This window comes from Trichosurus vulpecula, chromosome 4 (genome assembly GCF_011100635.1).
Source record: "Trichosurus vulpecula isolate mTriVul1 chromosome 4, mTriVul1.pri, whole genome shotgun sequence".
Taxonomy (NCBI): Eukaryota; Metazoa; Chordata; class Mammalia; order Diprotodontia; family Phalangeridae; genus Trichosurus; species Trichosurus vulpecula.
In genome coordinates, this window is record NC_050576.1 from 103,229,730 (window position 1) to 103,247,586 (window position 17,857).

At 45.5% G+C, this 17,857-nt stretch overlaps 1 protein-coding gene across 8 annotated transcripts in view; it reads left to right on the plus strand.

Moving 5' to 3' along the window:
* PPP1R12B (protein phosphatase 1 regulatory subunit 12B) overlaps positions 1-16,454 on the plus strand; it is a 256,546-nt gene extending 240,092 nt beyond the window's left edge. For 5 of the 8 annotated variants that reach the window (XM_036757286.1, XM_036757291.1, XM_036757288.1 and 2 more), the window contains one exon: positions 9,706-16,454. In XM_036757286.1, the coding sequence (XP_036613181.1) occupies positions 9,706-9,749 (44 nt within the window). In that variant the 3' untranslated portion in view covers positions 9,750-16,454. Of the gene's footprint in view, positions 1-4,849; positions 5,031-9,705 lie in introns of those variants that run through there. The other 3 variants (XM_036757289.1, XM_036757292.1, XM_036757290.1) reach the window with 2 other exon arrangements.
* Positions 16,455-17,857: the final 1,403 nt, after the last annotated feature.

The window sequence follows — 17,857 nt, forward strand, 5'->3', positions numbered from 1 at the left end:
CTCTGACTTCAAATTCTTTGCTCTTTGCACAGAACCATGCTGCCTGTCAATCCACTGAATGGTTCTTGGCCAATCTGAGGGCTCCTCTGGCCCCAGATCATAGCTTATTCACCAGCCCCAGTGCTCAGGGACAAACTCTTATTTCTGTCTCCCTTGGCCTGTGACATCTACAACACCCAGACTCGATCTCACCTACAGCCACCTAGGTCTCAGACAGATCCATAGAGTGCCACACTGCGTCTTCTTAGTGACACAAAGCAATAGGGCACTAATAGTTAGCCCCTTTAAGTCTGTGTGTCTTGACAAGATCAGACCCTCCTGTGTTCCCAGAGCCACTGTTTCCATTCAGGAACTCTGTGGCCATAGAGCTGGGGCATCCTGTCACTCACCTGTGATGAATGGATCTCCTCTGTCACGTGGCATTCCCTGGGCTCTACACTCTGAGCCGTGCCACTTGGACTCTGTTGTTAGGGAACGAGTTTTTCTTCCTGTTAGTTTTTTTCCTTTTGTTGTCAAGTGCTGAGCTAGAGCCTTTAAATGGGGTCAAATGCAGTGCCCTCTGAGGAGTACCCTAGGGGCAGGGGGGGCAGCCCAATCAAGTAGGGTGCTTGTAGAGTTCCAGTCACATGTACTTATTCCCACACAAAAATGGACCTGGAATTAGAAGCCTCACTGTTCCCACAGATAATGGCCCAAATTTAGAATAAACCCGTAGGGTCAGGCAGGCAAGTAGGGACTGGTGCCACTGGACAAATAGCCTTATATGATGCTCTAATTGAAGAGGTCAGCACAACAGGAGCGCAGTTGGCAGGTGTGGGAGCCCCCTTAGCAACACATTTGCCCTAATTCTGTGCAGCAAGATTGTGGTTTGGGTGCTTCCTCCATTCCCTTCTTTCCCAACAGGCCAACTAAAATAGGCAACTTGTTCCTTTGAGTTCTCCCCAGAGATTGCGCAGGGAAAGACCATCTCTCCCATGAACTGGAAGAGAGCCTGAAGAAAATCTTTACTCTCTTTATAACCCAGGAGAGCTTGAAATGTACATATGTGTTTATATATAAATATGCACATATATTTATATACATATACATACACACAAAAATTTCAGGTAACCAAATACAGCCTTAGGGTAAGTGTTCAGTTTATTTCTAAACCAATTATGAAGTCTGTTTGAAATGGAATTATCAGTTGGGGGGAGGGTGGGAAGGGAAGGGAAAGAGCACTTATGTGGTACATCCTATGTGCCAGAAACTGTGCTAAGCATTTAACAAATATTATCTCATCGATCCTCACAGTAGCCCTGGGGGGGAGGGGCAATTATTATCCCCATTTTACAAATGAGGGAACTGAGGCAGGCATAGGTTAAATGGCTTTGGGAAGTATCTGAGGCTGGACTTGAGCTCAGGGCTCCCTGACTCCAGGCCTGGTGCTTTACCAAAGCACTGTGTCACCTCACTGCCTTAGTGAAGTGAGATTTCCATGAGCCATGACAAAGATAAAGGTATCTTGGCTCAGAACCTCCAGACTCTTCTTTGCTAAAGCCTGAAGAGAAGGAGATCCTACTAGCAGACCAAGAAAACTTCTAGCCCTCCTTTAGGGGAATGTGGATGCCCTGAGTTTTCCGACACTCCTGAAGGTGCTGCCATCATATTACCGGGATGTATTTCTTTATGGCCATGGTGCTGGGTTTGGCCTTAGGCCAAAAAACAATTTTTGAAGTCTAGGCATGCAAGTGGTCTTGTTCCTCTCCTAAAGGAGCCCAAGAAAGCTCATAGGATTATAGATCTAAAGCTATAAAAGAGCTTTGAAGCCATCGAGTTCCACCGTCTCATTTTACAGTTCAGTAAACTGAGGCCTAGTGAGGTTAAATGACCTGCCTAGAGTCACACAGTTAGTAAGCATCTGAAGAAAGATTTGAATCCTGGCCTACCTGACTCTGAGTCCAGTGCCTTTTTTTTTTCATTAACTATTGTAACCGTTCTTCAAGATGGTAGTGGTGGCTAGTGTTGGGCCCCTGACCCTTTCAACATCACAGAAGGACTGATAGCCAGAGATGAGATATCTGGGTCACCAAGTGCATGCAGTTCCGTTCCTCTCTTTAAGAGACATAAGACTTTTTTTTTTGGTCAGAGCAGGAACCCAGCCATGCCCATGGCTGATGAACACATTTCCAGTTTCTAAGCATACATCAGAGCCTCCTAAGACAAGTCAGTGGGAGAAGAATATTAAAATTGTTCAAGATTGTGCCATCAAGGTACAACCCTCGCTCAAGGACAATGGGAAGATACAATAGCTGTCTGTTAAACTGTGCCTAATGGGATGAAAAGGCAATCATTTGCTATGAGCCAAGGATAGAGAATCAAGGGTGAGGAGGCATGTACATAAGAATGTAGGTCTGGTCCTTTGTGACCTCCATTGAACTATTGCTGACCATAATTCGGGAAAGGTAAGTGACTCATTCCTTTATAAGTCACTCCTTAGATTCTGGCCTGAGTTAGGGTTGGGACCTGTCTTTTCAAGCAGGTTTGCATGTCTGCCTAAACAGCGCTAGAGCATTTGGATTGCAATGTACCAACGGTGAATTGGTTGGTTTTCTGCCCTGCGCTGATATGCTTCTTTTGAAGGATTGACACCTGTCTTCCTTCTTCTCCCCTACTCCTCCACCCCATCCAGTACCTCCAGAGAATGACTGGTCTTAAATTGGTTTATTCCACTTGTTTTAGAAATATCTCCAGCCTGATCCCACGTAAGCCTGGCCTCTGTTCAGCTCCACTCTGCATTTTGTCTCCATCCCCCTCTCCTCCTCCTCCTTCCTAGCTCCCGATCACCTACCCAGTACTGCTTCCATTAGAACATTCAACTAGATCCTCCCTCATCCAAATCTCTTTCCTGTGCTTTTGAGCTGCATCTCACTCTGCAAACACCCACACACTGAACTAGGGATCTTGTATAATTCAAGATATTAGCGTGTGAGCAGGGACCACTTGGTACGATGACATTGAGTGTGCCTCATGCTCAGTAAACATTGAAGAAGCAAAGTAGGGAATTTTCCGTTGGTTCTTAGATTCAGCCCCTATGCCTTTCCTCTTAATTCCTTGCACGGCACCTCCTGAATACCCTTCTTGTGCCCCTGCTGAATTGCTTGAAGTGAGTGAAAAGGCTAGCCCAGGCCCGGCCATCCTTTTGACTCCCCAGCTGTTTGGCTGCCCTGCCTTCACCTTCAGGATAACTAGTTTCCCTACTTGGGGAAAGGGATGTTGAACAGCTACGTCTGTGTGTCTCCCCCCCCCACCACTGTACTTCTTATGTCCCACTGTCTTTTTATTCTCCCTCTTTTTCACCCCTGAATAATTGTCATTCCACTAATCTTTCGTTTAATTCATTTGCCCCTGTGCTGGTTCTAGGCAGACTTCCCTCTCATTGTCTTCCCTGTGACTTTCCGGTACTTGTTGTAACCTTGGCAGAGGTGTGCCTGCTTGTTTATCACTTACTCTGTTTGCACAGCAAAAGTGTTCACCTCCTAACGAAGAGCTGATCGGCCAGGTGTGGCCACTTACCTAGGATGAGTGATTGGCTCGTTGTATTAAATGCTGGCGTCGGTTGGTGGGCTTTTGTTGTTGTTGTTTGTGGCCCTTAGGTAACTGGTCGGAATTTTGTGGCCTGGGAGAATGTTGGCTCGCTGTCAGACCAAACAAAAATATCCTAAGTACTAGTTTGCAACCAAGGTGGAAACCTGCATTTCCTTCCATGTGAGTCAACCATAGATTCCCAGAATAACACATGTGGCAGCATTGTCTTAGAAGAGACCCAGAATAGAAAGAAGAAACAGAAACCTGTAGTTAGCATAGCTTCAGGCGCCATTCCGGGCCACGGCCCCACATGTCTAGGGATGCCCCGGTACTTACGTCAGCCAGAACTGTTACTGTTATTGCTAAATGCTCATAAATGCTATAGAATTGAGCCATATTTTCCAGAGCATTAGTGTCTTTGCAAATATCTTTAATGAGCGCCGGGCCTCTGCATGAATGGTGAGCAAAGGAAGCACCATCAGCTGTTACTTTAGGGGTGCAGATAATTACACAATAGGTCAGTGGCAGTTTAATCGCTCTTAAAGCCTGGACAGAGCTTTCTGGACTTCAGGATAGAACTGGCTGTGTTAATTTTGGTTCCTACAGAGAAGGTTGGAGAAAAGTACCAATTCTTTATTGTTTTGGTATATTGTAGCTCCTTTCCCCCAATCTGCTCATGGCTCTGTATACAAAATGAACCTGCAAGCCACAGGCCTCTCCCTCCAGCCCCCACAGTAAAGAAATAAGAGGGGAAAGAGTAGAACAAAGAGAGATAACAGGATGATCACAAAAGAAAAAGGTGGAAGAGAGGAAAGGAAATGACAGTGATTTCAATTAGGTGTAGGCAGAGTATTTAGTCTGGATATAAAGCCCCCTTTGTTGAGTCCAGATGTGGATGAAGGAAGGTCTGAGTGACTAAGGAAGGTTAACTTACCCTATAAATCCTGCAGAAAGCCCAAGAGCCACACAGTGGTGCTGCTGTTGAGAACCACAGTCAGATGTGCTCTTTGAGGTGGTCACTAGTTCCATTAAAAGAGCCAGCCTTCTTTGTGTTTGGGGCTTAGCTAAGAGTCATGTGGCTCAGCTCTGATCTCTCTAGCTTTCTATTCCATCATTCCATTCCCATTTGCTCTCCTTCCAACCATTTTCCTCTTTTCCTTTCCTTTCTTGCATGCAAACTAAAAAAAACAATAAGTCACATGATTTCCTTGTCCTACTTTTTATCTCCTTTGGTCTGTTTTGTCTGTCTGTCTCTGTCCCCTCCATGTCTCACTCTCTGCAGAACCTCCACCAGCTTAAACAGATTCAAACCCTGAAGCAGATGAACGAACAGCTGCAGGCTGAGAACAGGGCCCTGACCCGGGTGGTGGCCAGACTCTCAGTGTCCATCGAGTCCTCGGAGACCCAAGAGCTCTAGCTCTACCCCTTCCTCTCTACCTCACCTCCCTCCTCCACCACTCCAGGCAGGTTTACTCTTCTGGTTGGTCTGGGGGCTCATTGCACAGCCCTGTGACATTAGGGCATCTACATGTGAATACCTAGTAAATACTGGTAGTCTGGGAACAGAAGGGGCCATGAGGAGGAGCAACAAGTGGGCTAATAGAAAACCAAGTAAAATGGTGGCATAGACCCAGCAGGACTGGCTGTGTGTTTAAACTGAGTGGCAAGGTCAACACAAAAGCACTTTCTCCTAGAAATCAAAAAGATTTACACCTGGATTTGTATTCAGTCTGTGTCTCACACACACACACGCACACACACACATCTTTTGGTTGGGGTAGGGCTCCTACATTGGTATTAGGATGACTCTCCAGCAAGTGGTGGCCTAGAGAAAGGACCAGGCTTCCAGCCCTCAAAGAGGTGGATTTGTACCTCCACAAGTACTGGGATTTCTCTTTAATGGTCTGAATGACCGTGGAGCACTCCAAAGTGAACCAGATTCCTTAACACATTAAGGGCCATTGGTGGGGTGGAGGTAGGATAGAGCTGGGGGTGCAAATGTCCTTCTACACCCTCTAGCCAATCCTATTCAAGCAGAAGTGCACCAGAGTGAAGAATGCGATGCGCCAGCCCATTCAGTCAACTCAGCCTTTGTTTTCTTTGCAAGGGGACATTGATCACATCTTATCCCCATTCCAGATCTCTTGGGATGCATCTGTGGTCTAGATAAGTAATCCACCCCTTTTAGGGTCCTCATCTTTGCAGAAGAGTTGATGTTGATGACCGCTGAAGTAAAAAGCAGTAGCTTAACACATTCTTGATGACCAGTAAAACTGAAAGACACAAAGACCCATTTTTTTACATCCTGGGATGACATGATAGAATTTCTGCTGCCAAAAACCATCCTTACTCAGAAAAGAGATTTTCATTGTTGGCAGTAATATAATTAGACCTGGTCAGGCCCATTCTTTTGCCTTCTTCTGTTTGCTTTTGCCATCGGGGTCAGTGGCTAGCAACTAATACCCGCTATATCTGAAGTACCCAAATTATCCTAAGGGCTGAACTAATATTTTTTTGTGAGAGACCATCACAGGGAGAAAGAGACTGAAAGAGAAGTGAGCCCAGCCCTGAGCTACCTAGTCACCCTCCTTGAGTATTCAGCTCCCTGCTAAGGCTTCACATGACCTGTCATGGGCCAAGTTGCAGTAAACCTCAAGATACTGAGTGCAGTTGACAAGTGTTGATCCCAGGAGGAATGCCAAGTGTTTTCCCGCTTGTGTTTAAGTTGCTACAAGGTAAGGGACAGGGCTAGTTCTCTCGTTTCCAGGGCTTACTCTGTGTACCTGTTAGCTTATGTAAACTGGCTCAGACGGTTCTGTTCAGAAAGTGACTATCATATGCCAGCACTGTGGCTGAAGACTAAAGTTCAACCTTCTGCTTTCACTATACTGCTAAAAGTTAATTTCATTTAACATTTCTATTATGTCCAGTGCCCCCTGCTAGACCCAGTTGGATAAATAAAGACAAGCAAGATGTGATCCCTGCTCTCAAGAGCCATTTACCTGCCATCAGATAGCAGTTATAGAAGAAGCTGCTACTTATAACCACCGAGGGCCACACATCACCATTGCTAACCATGGGTACAGCTCTTCCAGACCACAGTGTCACTCACTGCTCAGTAGCTGTGCTGGGAAAAACAGCCAGATTGGTAAAATGATAACCTCCTCCATGCCCTCTGATTAGCCGTGGGCCCAGGATATAGAAGAGACCTCAGAATCCCTGAATCCACCCCCTCATTTTACTGATGAGGAAGCTGAATCCCAAGACAGTTCAGTGACTTGTCCAGGATCAGACCACTAGTAGGTGGTTGAGGTGGGATTCAAGCCCAGATCTTCCAGATTCCTAAGTCCAGCGCTCTACATTGCCTCAAGTCTGCCCCCCACCCAGGGAACCAACTCCTCTGTCTTCTGAGCACTTTAAGAGATGTGGGAGGGGACAGGAACAGTTCAGGGATAGGGCATGAAGGCCACATTCCCTGTAATTGTCTCATCCCTTTGCAGCAAATAAAACCTGGAACATTTTCCCATTAACTTACTCCTGGGCAGGAGCTTGTAACAGTACTTGGAAAAAAAAATTTTTTTTACTTTTTTCCCCCCTTTGCCTTAGGTTTCCTCATACAAGTATCCAAAAAGTATCCAAGAGCATTGCTCTTCCCTCCTGTCTCCTAAAAATGAAGTTGGGCAAGTCTAAGGGGCCATATTTTTTTCTCCATTCTTGGATTCCAGTTCTTGTACTTAAGTGAACATCACACCTTTGGATGTCAGTTGGGAAACAAGGGTGGGGGGAGGGGGAGACAGAGAGAGAGAGAGAGAAATTGGGTTCTCAATGTGGAAATAAATCTCTGAGGCTTGGCAGATTGTGCATTAAAAGACACATACACACAGGCATGCACATGCACACACCCCACCCAGCCTGGCTCTGATTGGATGAACAGCTAGCAGTGTAATACAGTTCACTGCCATCCATAACTTCTGTATAGAATCCCATGATGCAGGAACTTCTTTCAAAGTCCCACTGAGAGTCAGGCTGCAGGACCCTAGGATGAGACTTGAGAGAGCAGCAGAAGGGAAGGTTTAGAGGTGCAAGGCCACCCTGCAGCAGAGAGCTATGGAGCTGGTCGTTTTAGAAGATTGCTTAGAATGAGAGTCTGAACACCCAGCTCTGGCCACTAAGCTATTCTGGTCAAGTAGCAAAGGTACAGAAATGAATGGCAGCCTGGTCTGCTCTTGCTTGGGTTTAGACAAAACAGAAGAGTAAGATTGTACTTTGTAAAAAATGTTATTGGAATGAGGGTATTTCATAAAAAATTTCCCAATCCTCAGGCAGTAGTAGCTGGCAGCTTTGCTTAAGGAAGAGCTCAAAAATGATGATACTCCCTTAAATCTGTAAAGTGCTTCATTTTTTAAAAGCACATTCACATCTATTACCTTGTTTGATCCTCACAGTGTCTTGAGGAAGTAGTTAGTATAGGGATTCTTCTCCTCAGGGACCTGAAATGGGTGAAGTGATTCACCCAGATCACATCGATAGGGAGTAGCAAAGACAGAATTAAAATTGCCACCTCCTCAGTCTTAGTCCAGAGCTCTTTCCTGCATTCCATGCTGCGTAACAGTAACATTAATGTCTCTTGTTTTTTCTATACCCTTTTGTTTGCACTTTTCAGTATGTTGTCTCTCGTTAGCCTTACATCAACTCTGAGAGATAGGGAGGAAAATCATCGTGTTCCCCATTGTGCAAATGGAGAAACTGAGACCCTGGAAAGAGTAGAGATTTACCAAAGACCATACAACTGGTCAGTGTGAGAGTCAGTACTAGAACCCAGATACGGATTAGGCCAGGCCATGTATAACAGGCAGTATCACCTGCCAGCTGTCCTTTGGAATTAGAAGGTTGAATCATCCTAGCTATCAGCCATGCAATATTACCTAGCTGTAACCTAGATCTAGGCTTTTGTGTCCTTCACAGTGAAAGAGCTTTCTACTCTCACCTAAGTTTCTGCTGTGACAACCAAGGCCCAGATGTAAATATTTCCAAATGTCCCATTAGGGCTCACCCTCTCCTCACGGTGCCTTGGGACACAAGCTGGAGTTCGGAACTAGTGTTTTTCCATTACCACCCAAACTAGAACAGTGGTCCTTGTCCTCCAGGGACAAGTTCCAAGTCAGTGAAACTTAGAGCATCAGTCTTTTGATAGCCATTGAGCCTGTGGTCATGATACCAAGGAGACCTTGGCATTCTTTTATGACCGTCAGTGGAGTAGGAGCACTTGGCAAACTCTCATCTGTGGTGATGCCCATAGATTTAACAGAAATCAATATGTACCATGTGAGTAGGTGTCGTTTTCCTGAGCTGTCATATCATTGAAGGTTCTCTAACCTCTAGTGGCCTGGAATAACAGCTACCATCACCATGTATAGAAAGCCTGCCAGTTACTTTCTCTATGCCTTGTTCTAAAGCCCAGGTACTGACCAGCTTCCCTTCCCTATCCTTTCTGTCCTCACCTGTCACTCCCCATTGTCCTCCCTCCCACCCATTTCTTCATCTCCTTCAGTTGGGATTCTCCTAGGTTCTCCAGGCTGGAGGTGAGCGAATTCATAAAAGGTTTACAGGTTATCAGTGACTAGAAATGATTCACTAAGTCCATGGAAAACAAAAATAAGGAATAGCTGACATTTTAGCACAGTGCTTCAAGATGCTTTATATTTGAGCCTTTCAAAGGCTTACAAGGAGTCAGGGACGATGGTGTAACTTACAATTCTCATTTTACAGGTGAAGGAAAGTCTCAGGTTAAGTGCCCATGGACTTGAACTGAGGTCTTCCCAGTCACAACGTCTAGCATCTCTGTTTACTACACCATATTAAGTCTAAAGTGGAAAATCCAGCCGCTGACAGTGGTAGTCCAAATAACAAGACAGGGGTGTCATTTCTTACTTGTCCCCAGTCTCATCAGAGACTACCAAGAGGCTGTACTTCTCCTTTTTGAGGGGTGGGGGTGGGAGTTTCTTCTCCTGGGGTGACTACTGAGGAGGTGAGATATATAGAGCTCAGGATACCGGCCTCGGGCTACTCGGGGATGAAAATAGAGGAGGGAATAATACTGAATGCTTAGAAGCTCCAACACCTTTGTTGTCTTTGCAGGTTTTGACAGAACTCAAGTCCGACAACCAGAGGCTGAAAGATGAAAATGGTGCCCTCATCAGAGTTATCAGCAAGCTGTCCAAATAGACTCATTCTTTGGAAGGGAAAGCACTTGCCGTCCCCCAGCCCCCATTCCCCTCTGCCTCCACCTTCCAACCAAAAGGAGTCAGTGTTTGTGACTGAAGAACCCCTCCCTGTCCCACCACCCCAAACATTTATTTTTCCTGCACACCCCAGATCTCATCTACCCCCATGTTTTAGGAGAGTTTTCATGGAGACATCATGGTGGTAATGAGAGATGGCCATCTGGGGCAGGGTGGAGCGCCTCTGGCGCTCGCTGTTGCTCACATTAGACTCAGTCCAGACCTGAAAGGCTTATCCTTCTCAACCAGCACCATCGCAGCAATAGCCTGGTCCATTGGCCCTGTGTGTTGGGGGGAGGAGGGTGGATCAGTGTGAAGGCTGCCACCTGCTGGCCCAGGGATCCCATTGGGAGTGCCATGTGCCCAAGGAAAACAGCTGGACTGATTTAATCACCAGACAACTGCCGGGGGCATGTTTTTATTAGACTTGGGTGACAGTTGCTTCACAGTGAGACTGTTCTCATTCTCCCAGGAAACATCTTTTCATGGCGACTACATGACTTCTATTTCATCTGTTTGGTAAGGTTGCAGAAGAGCCTCAACCTCCACTCCCCCTTGTACAGTTTTCTCCCCAGGGCCCAGGTGGCCTTGCTTCACTTAGTGTTTTCTTCCTCTCCTTTTCCCTTCCCGCTTGGCCACCCATCTAAAATCCATGTTGTAGCATCTGAGCTCCATTGACCTTAGCTACTTACAGTGGTATTTTCTGAAGCTGTCAGGGGAAAAGAATTACCCTATCAGCCAGCAGCACCTGCTCCCTCTCTGAGGGTGGTGTCATGTACCATCAGGGTGCACACAAGCACCTCACCCATTATTCTAGATGCTATCTAGGCTGTGAAAACCCCACTCCCCCCCCCAATCCCAGGGAGGATGTTGTGTTTTGTTTTCCTCTCAGCCTTACTGCATGTCTCTGGTGGGAAAATAGCCCAACATAAGGAGGCCCAGGGAGAGGGAGGCAGGTGAAAGGCTCAGAGTGGAGACAAGTTGGAAAGAGGCTTAAGTTGTGTTAGTGGGAAATCATAACTTGAACATAATGACCAAGAAAACTAAAAGCAGTTCGTGTTGCTGGGATGAGGACTGAAGAAACTTAAATGTTGGAACGACATAGTGGCCTGCTCTTAGAGGCTTTTCCATCTTAAAAAATCAGTGGGGAAACAACTTGAGGGAGAAGCAAAAAGAAAAATGGAGTGTCTTCAAGCTATTTAAGTGAGTTATGATATCATAGAGTCTTAGAGCTGGAAGGAGCCAGAGGTAATTTAATCCAGCCAACCAACTGACGCTTCTACAGCATTTTAGGCAGAACAGATGATAGATCATCCTCTACTTGAACACTTCCAGTGACGGGAAGCTCACTGTAAGAAAGCATGTTCCATTATTAGCTAGCTTGAATTTTTAGGAAGTTCTTCCTAAATCTAACACTATGCTTCATTCACTGATACAACATGTCCTCTGGAGCCATACAGTTATTACAGTCGTTTAAATATTTGAAGACAATTATCATGGATTTCTCCCTCCCCAAATGTCTTCTCTATGCCAAATGTCCTTCAGCTGTTCCTCCTGATCGTCTCCAGGCTCTCCACTCTCCTGGTCACCATCTCCTAGTGTAATGCTCCTAGTGTGGTATGACCAGTGGAGCATATGGTAGAACTCTTACCTCCCTTGATCCGGACACTCTTGTCTTTATTAATGCAGCATGGGAGAACATTAGCTGTTTTAGCAGCTGCATCACACTGTTGGCTCATATTGAGTTTCTGGTCAACTAGAACTACCCCAGTCTTTTTCTCAGATGTGACTTTGGGGGTACCATCCTTGCTATATAAAATTCAGTGAGTTTTCATTCAAGTCCAGTGATCAGTTTTCTCATGTATACTGCCTCTGCCCACTCTGAGTCTCCTCTGTTCATCAAAGTAGAGAAACTCTTCCTAGGTGTCTGAAGCATCTAGCAATCAGAAGTTACATTTCAAGGGTTTCAAACTTTGTATTCCTCACCAAAACTCAGTTTTATAGTCTTGCAAAATGATGTGTTGATTCCTTTTCCAACCATAGGTCAAGGAAAGCTATTATTCTATGATATTTGGGTGGCATTTCAGAATTGGAAAAATATTCACTTAAGGGTAATGAGTGAGATGAGTTGTACTATAAGCATTTGCTTTATTCTAATCAATGAGATAGTCTATAATGTCATAAAAGACACTGGAATATTATCTAGCCATGTTTTGGTCATTTGGGGAATTCCAGTAGTTATCTCCCTTAGGAGAAAACCATCAAATTCTTCAAATATCTCTGGCCATCTCAATAGAGTGAGGTCAAATAGGGCTGCTTAGATTTTCTTATGTTGGGGCAGTCCCCCTCAATTGACTTTTCTAGAAACCTCACTTGTGTCTGTTCTGACTGTAGAATATATCTGATTCCCTCTTTGACCTTCCTACCCCTCCTTCCAGCTTCTACCCGAGTTTTCTGAAGCCACTGACAAATATTCAGCTTTTCATGCAGCTCACTGGCAGCCCCAAAACACATATGCTTACCTCTGCTATATTGCTATCCAAGGAGTGAGAGACTCTTCATTAAACCTGGGGTTTCTGTGAAGCAGAGAGTACCTGAGTTATTTTTAAAAAAACCAACTTCCTTGTTTAAATGAAAAAGCTCCTGAATGAAGGTCAGCAAGGGGTACTCACAAGGCTGTGCACTCCACTGCCTTGCCTCAGACCCTGGTCACCCTCTTGGTCACCACCACCACTCTTCCAGAATTGCGGCAGGGTGCCTCTGGATCCTGTTGAAGTCTCCCCTCAGACGTGGCAGCATTTCAGTCTCGGTCACTTCTTGCTGCAAATTGGATTGCATAAGCGATACAAATAGCATCAAAAGGCTCCTTATGCCCTCCCTTAGAAAGTAAATGAAAATTTCGGCAGATACTAAGTTCATTGCGCAAGGCCCAGTGCCAAGGGCCAGGTATACAAAGACAAGAATGAGAGGGCCCTTGACTAGTATATTGTAGGAAGAAATGATGTGGAGAAAATATTTCTTTGGGTTTTACTAATTCTTCATTCCTAAATCCTGCATCCTCACTATCCTGACATGTCTCAGGGCATCGCCCCCCAATATATTTACCTACTGACTGACCCCACTGGCTTCAGTCAATCTAGATTAAGTAGGAATCTGGTGTATGAAGAGGTGCAAGTTGAGAGATGACCTGATTTTTAACCCTGGAGTTCTCCCTTGTCTCTTGAATCTCTGCCAGGTTAGTGTTGGCATTAAGGAATTACCAAGATTTTATAAAATTCTTGGCCCCCAACTCCAACTAGTGAACACCATGCACGAGTCTTGCAGAAATGGCCACAACCTAGCACAGATGTAATCCCTTTGTACCAAAAAATGAAGCAGCACTGAGAGGAAATGAACACAACCTCATAGAAGGGGTTACCCCTGGGGTTTTGTCGTAAACTGGGTAACCTTGGACATGCTGTATTTCTGGGCCTGTTTTCTTATCTGTAAAATGAGGGAGGCTGACTAGATATCTCATGCACCGAGAGTCTATGACAATTTTTAGAAGATTAGAGCATTTTTCCATCCTTAGCAGAACTGCTGCTGTTTGTTACTTGGGAAACTCAAGCATAAGAGCATCATTGTTTTCTTCTGAATAGGAGTCTTCAGAGTCAGGGCTGACTTGTCAGCCTCGTTGGAAAGTGATTTTAATACTGAGGGTGATCGAATGGTGTTACATTCGCTCTTCCTCAAAATGGCTCCATAAGGACATTACAGCCTGCAGAGGGGGAAATTGAAGCTTGTGGAGAAATGGGCAGAAAGCAATTTGTGGTGAGGTTTTAATGGGAAATGGGGGGTAGCTCTTTGTAGGCCTGGCCCACCACCTTCCCAAGACCTCTTGCTTGGTTTCCACTGTTCCTTACTCCAGGCCCACAGTCTGGTTGTATTCTCCACGCCCCAGCTTTTTCATAAATAGACCCAAATTCTACAGCAAAAAGAGAAAAATTTTACTTTGCAGATGCCCCTAGTTTGGGTTCCTTAGAGCTTCTCTAGAGTCAGGACTGTTTGGTGTGAGAAGGAGTGGCTGAGGTTTTGTTCAAAGCAATTTCCCATGAGAGTAGAAGGTTTGTAAAGGAGACCACTGGGTCAATAAGCATTGGCAAACAGGCAGGCGGGGCCCTGTCTTACTGAGCACCATCTGTCTTCAGCAAATTGCCCCACAGAGTAAGAGATGGAAGTGCAATGAGTAGGACTGAAAGTTGAAAGCCCGGTAAGGGAGAGTCGTCTGTATGCACGTGCCGGAGCAGGAAGGAGGGAAGACCTAGACAGTGGGATTGAGGTTCACAATGCATAGAGGCCAAGACTGACACTGAAAGGGAAGGTTAGCCATATAGAATTAAAGCTTCAGCCTGCAGTATGAAATCATTGTTCTAGATTTTAATCAACTTTCTTAATGGGTATTGACACTTCAGGAGCATCAGCCCAACATTGCGGCTGCTATATTGATCTCCTGCATTCTGATTACTTTGGAAAAACAGACCAACTTCTTCCTGCAGCCAAGAAACTGTTAGTATCACAGCTATCAACAAATAAGGCAGTTCACTAGAGAAAAATTCCAGTAGGAAACCTGAACTGTGCACCTGAGAGAAGCTGTTCCCTATCCTTTGGGAGTGGTGGTCAAAGAATGACCCCTGGCCATTCTACAGGTCACTTAGGATCAATCCCTCCTCCATCCTCAAAAAAGAGCTGCAGATAAAATCTGGTGGAGAAGGCAGAGGCTTGGTTTTATAGCTTTCCCGTTAATGATTGTTCTGACTTCGTCTGAGATCTATTAGAAATTTTAAGATCATTCTTTTATCAATAATACAGGGGTTTGGGAATTGCTAAGCTGATGTCAATGCTGTGTAAAGATGTGGGACGCTCAATTGGAGATGCAATCATAGGACACCATTGTCTTCAATGGTCCCAACAGTTTATCTCTTCTTATCCCCAGCCCTCCCTATCTTGGGAGCCCCCCTTTTGATAATCCCTTCACCTACTTTGGACCATGGAAATGATGTCATTTGGATTATCTCTTCTCAAATCCTCCCTGAATGCCCCTTTCCTCTTTTGTAGTGTCACCTAAGGGTCACATCAGGACCCCCTTATGTCCTTTAGGAATGGCTAGATGTCCCCTTCTCTTTCTTCCCCACATACATTTCCTCCTGTTCCAGGCATTGTGGAGTGGATGTCTGTTTAGTGAAGGAGCTTTTCCAAGAATGCAGTGAGATGGAAGTTGGAACACCACATAATGCCCTCAGTTTCAGGGGTCCTGATGTCCTAATGGGCTAGGGACCCATTAAAAAAAGTCCATAGGGCTTTTGTTCAGGACATCCTCCTGTCACTTCTAGGAAGGCCACAGAACTATGACTTCAGACCTTTTTTTTGCAGGGATCAGTGCTGAATATATCCTGGACTGTCCTTAATTTCCCTGTCATTCTTTTAGTGAGGGCTTATGGGTAGCCATGGGAAAATAAAGATCACTTTCCAGTTCATCCAGGTGTGGTCCTTAATAACTCAGCTGTTTCTCGCTTGGCCACACTGTGCCTGGATCCAGGTGATATCCTCCAGCTTAGTGAGTGGAAATCTGAGGGCTGGGTACATCTTTTGTCAGTAACTCAGTGCATACCTACTCCAACGAGGGGATCCCAGGAGCGATTGTCTAGGGGAATCTAGTTGCCTTCTGAAGAAAGTGTGTTCCCTTCAGATATCAGAGCAGATATTCTGAAGGGTAAGGAGCTATGGCAAAGACCATACTCAGGCTGAAACATTCTGCCATGCAGATACAAGCCAGATCCCCACTTTTATTAAGGCTTCTTTGTCCCTTCACAAAATAGTAAGCCCAGGAATAGAAATTCTAACTAAGCATCTGATGGAGGACAGGAAAAGGTCTGAAGCTGCTTGTTAACAAGACACCAATAGGAATGGGTAGAGAAGCCCCTGAATGAGGCCTGAGTGTCATCTGAGGCCCCATCACTCTCCTTTCTTAGCTTGCCAGTGTATGGTAACTTGTTGGTGGCTCTAAGTAGTGCCCTGATTCCCCAGACCATGGTTGGAATGGGCTTCCATCTCCCCCTTCCCATTTTGCCACCTGGGGAGAACCCAACCCCCTTCTCCCCTGAATGATCTGGAGATAGGCTTTGTAGCATCTCTGCTTTTGTTCCTCTTGCCCTGCCTAAATTAGACTGATGGAAATGGCCAGAAGATGCACTACCTTCCTGCTTGGAGGGCAACACTCTATGTCTTCTGCATCTTTTCATCCCTTAACCTTACTTTCACCGCTGTTAAAGCACTGGATATAACCATTTTTTTTTTCAGCTGAATTGTATGGACTAACTTCAGTCAACTGTAAATACACTGGGGGGGGGAGGGGAAGGGGGGGATGTGGGACTCTTGTGACCCGAATGTATTTTTATGCAAATTTGAGTGGCCTTTCAACCCTGAGATGAATGATTTTGTTTTACTGGTTGTCACTATATAGTATTATTATGTGTTTGAAAGTTTGAGATAATAATATTCACATCTATATGATGCCTGTAAACACAACAGTATTTATAAATGAGTAAATAAAACTGTGTTTTAACTTTGCATCTGTATCTGTCCTGGGTCTTGGGTTTATAGGATCTTGCACCTGAGAAGAATTTCCTGAGTGCCATTTCATTGATTTACCTGCCTCCATTCAGGATGTCTAGGCTACCCCTGACAGATTGGGACAGAAATGAGTGTCACTCTCCCATCCATTTTAAAGGACTTTCCCAACCTCAAGAAGGTCTCAGGCAATTAAAAGGCCAGGAGAGGCACCTGTGCGTAAGAGAAACACTAAAGGGGAAATGTCACCAAGACCAGAGTAGCTTAAGGCCTTTCAGGCAGAAGAGGTAAATTACTTTATAGGTGGATGCCGTGAGGCCCAAGGAGGCAGGCTAAGTGGCTCACTTTCTCCAGGGTTACTCAGCAAGCTTTGACTAGCCTGTTGGTCAGCCGATATCCACTCTAAAGCTTTTACCAGTTTATACTAGTCTTTGACAATTTAACAAATTCCACAAGATGATGAATCGCCTGCTACATGTAAAGGACTGCCATGTTCTGGAGAACAGCCCCCTAACCTCAAGCAGCTTATGTTCTCTTTCGTGAGTCCATTGCTTAATTTAGGAGATCTGAATTCCCTGAAGTTTTCCACACTGCACCGGGTGTGGGAGCCGGGGAGGGGGGGGGGGGTGTTGGTTTCAGAGCAGACAGGAGTGGGAGGAATGTTTGCCTCAAGGCAAACTGCTACATCCCACCCCCACCCCCAACCTCCCACCTTTCACTTCAGGGGTGGTGACTACCAACTGGCACCCTCTAGGTGGCCCGGATTTGACCTGCCTTAGCAGAAGTTAAGTTCCATCTCTGGCTTTTCTCAACCTGTTGGTTTCTACCAAGTGGAAATCCTTGGTCACTGCCTTGGAGCGAACAGTACTTGGACGGGGAAGGGAAATTCCTTTCCCCTGCAGTCATGGGGTTTGGGGCCAAAGTAGCAGCCTGCTTCGCATACATGATATCATAGTTGAAAAGTTCAGGCCTGGTCAGAAAAGGGGATCCTTGGCAACAAAACGGGGAGTTCAGGGATGTGAGGGCCGGAGGGGAAAACAGACTCGTTGGGTGCTATAATGGGTGTGGCCCAAGTCCCTGGGTGAACATCGGGAGCCCAGAGTTTTAATTCTACCTCTGGTCCTATGATACTGGGAGTCCAGGGAGTTGCTTCATCTTTGGGGCTCTCTCACTTTGTAAAAGAACAACCTGAATGATTTTCTCATAATGTGTGTACTTCCCAGGATGTGGCCGAGGCTCAGGTCAAGCCTCGACATTCACCCACCTGCCTCTCAGCAGAAAAATGCCTTCTCTTAAAACCTCGGAGTGATGGGGAATTCACTACCTCTCCCTGGTGATAGATTTTTCTCAAACCATTTGTAGGCAGGAAATTCTCCTGTCCATCCCTTGTGCTGGTCATTAGG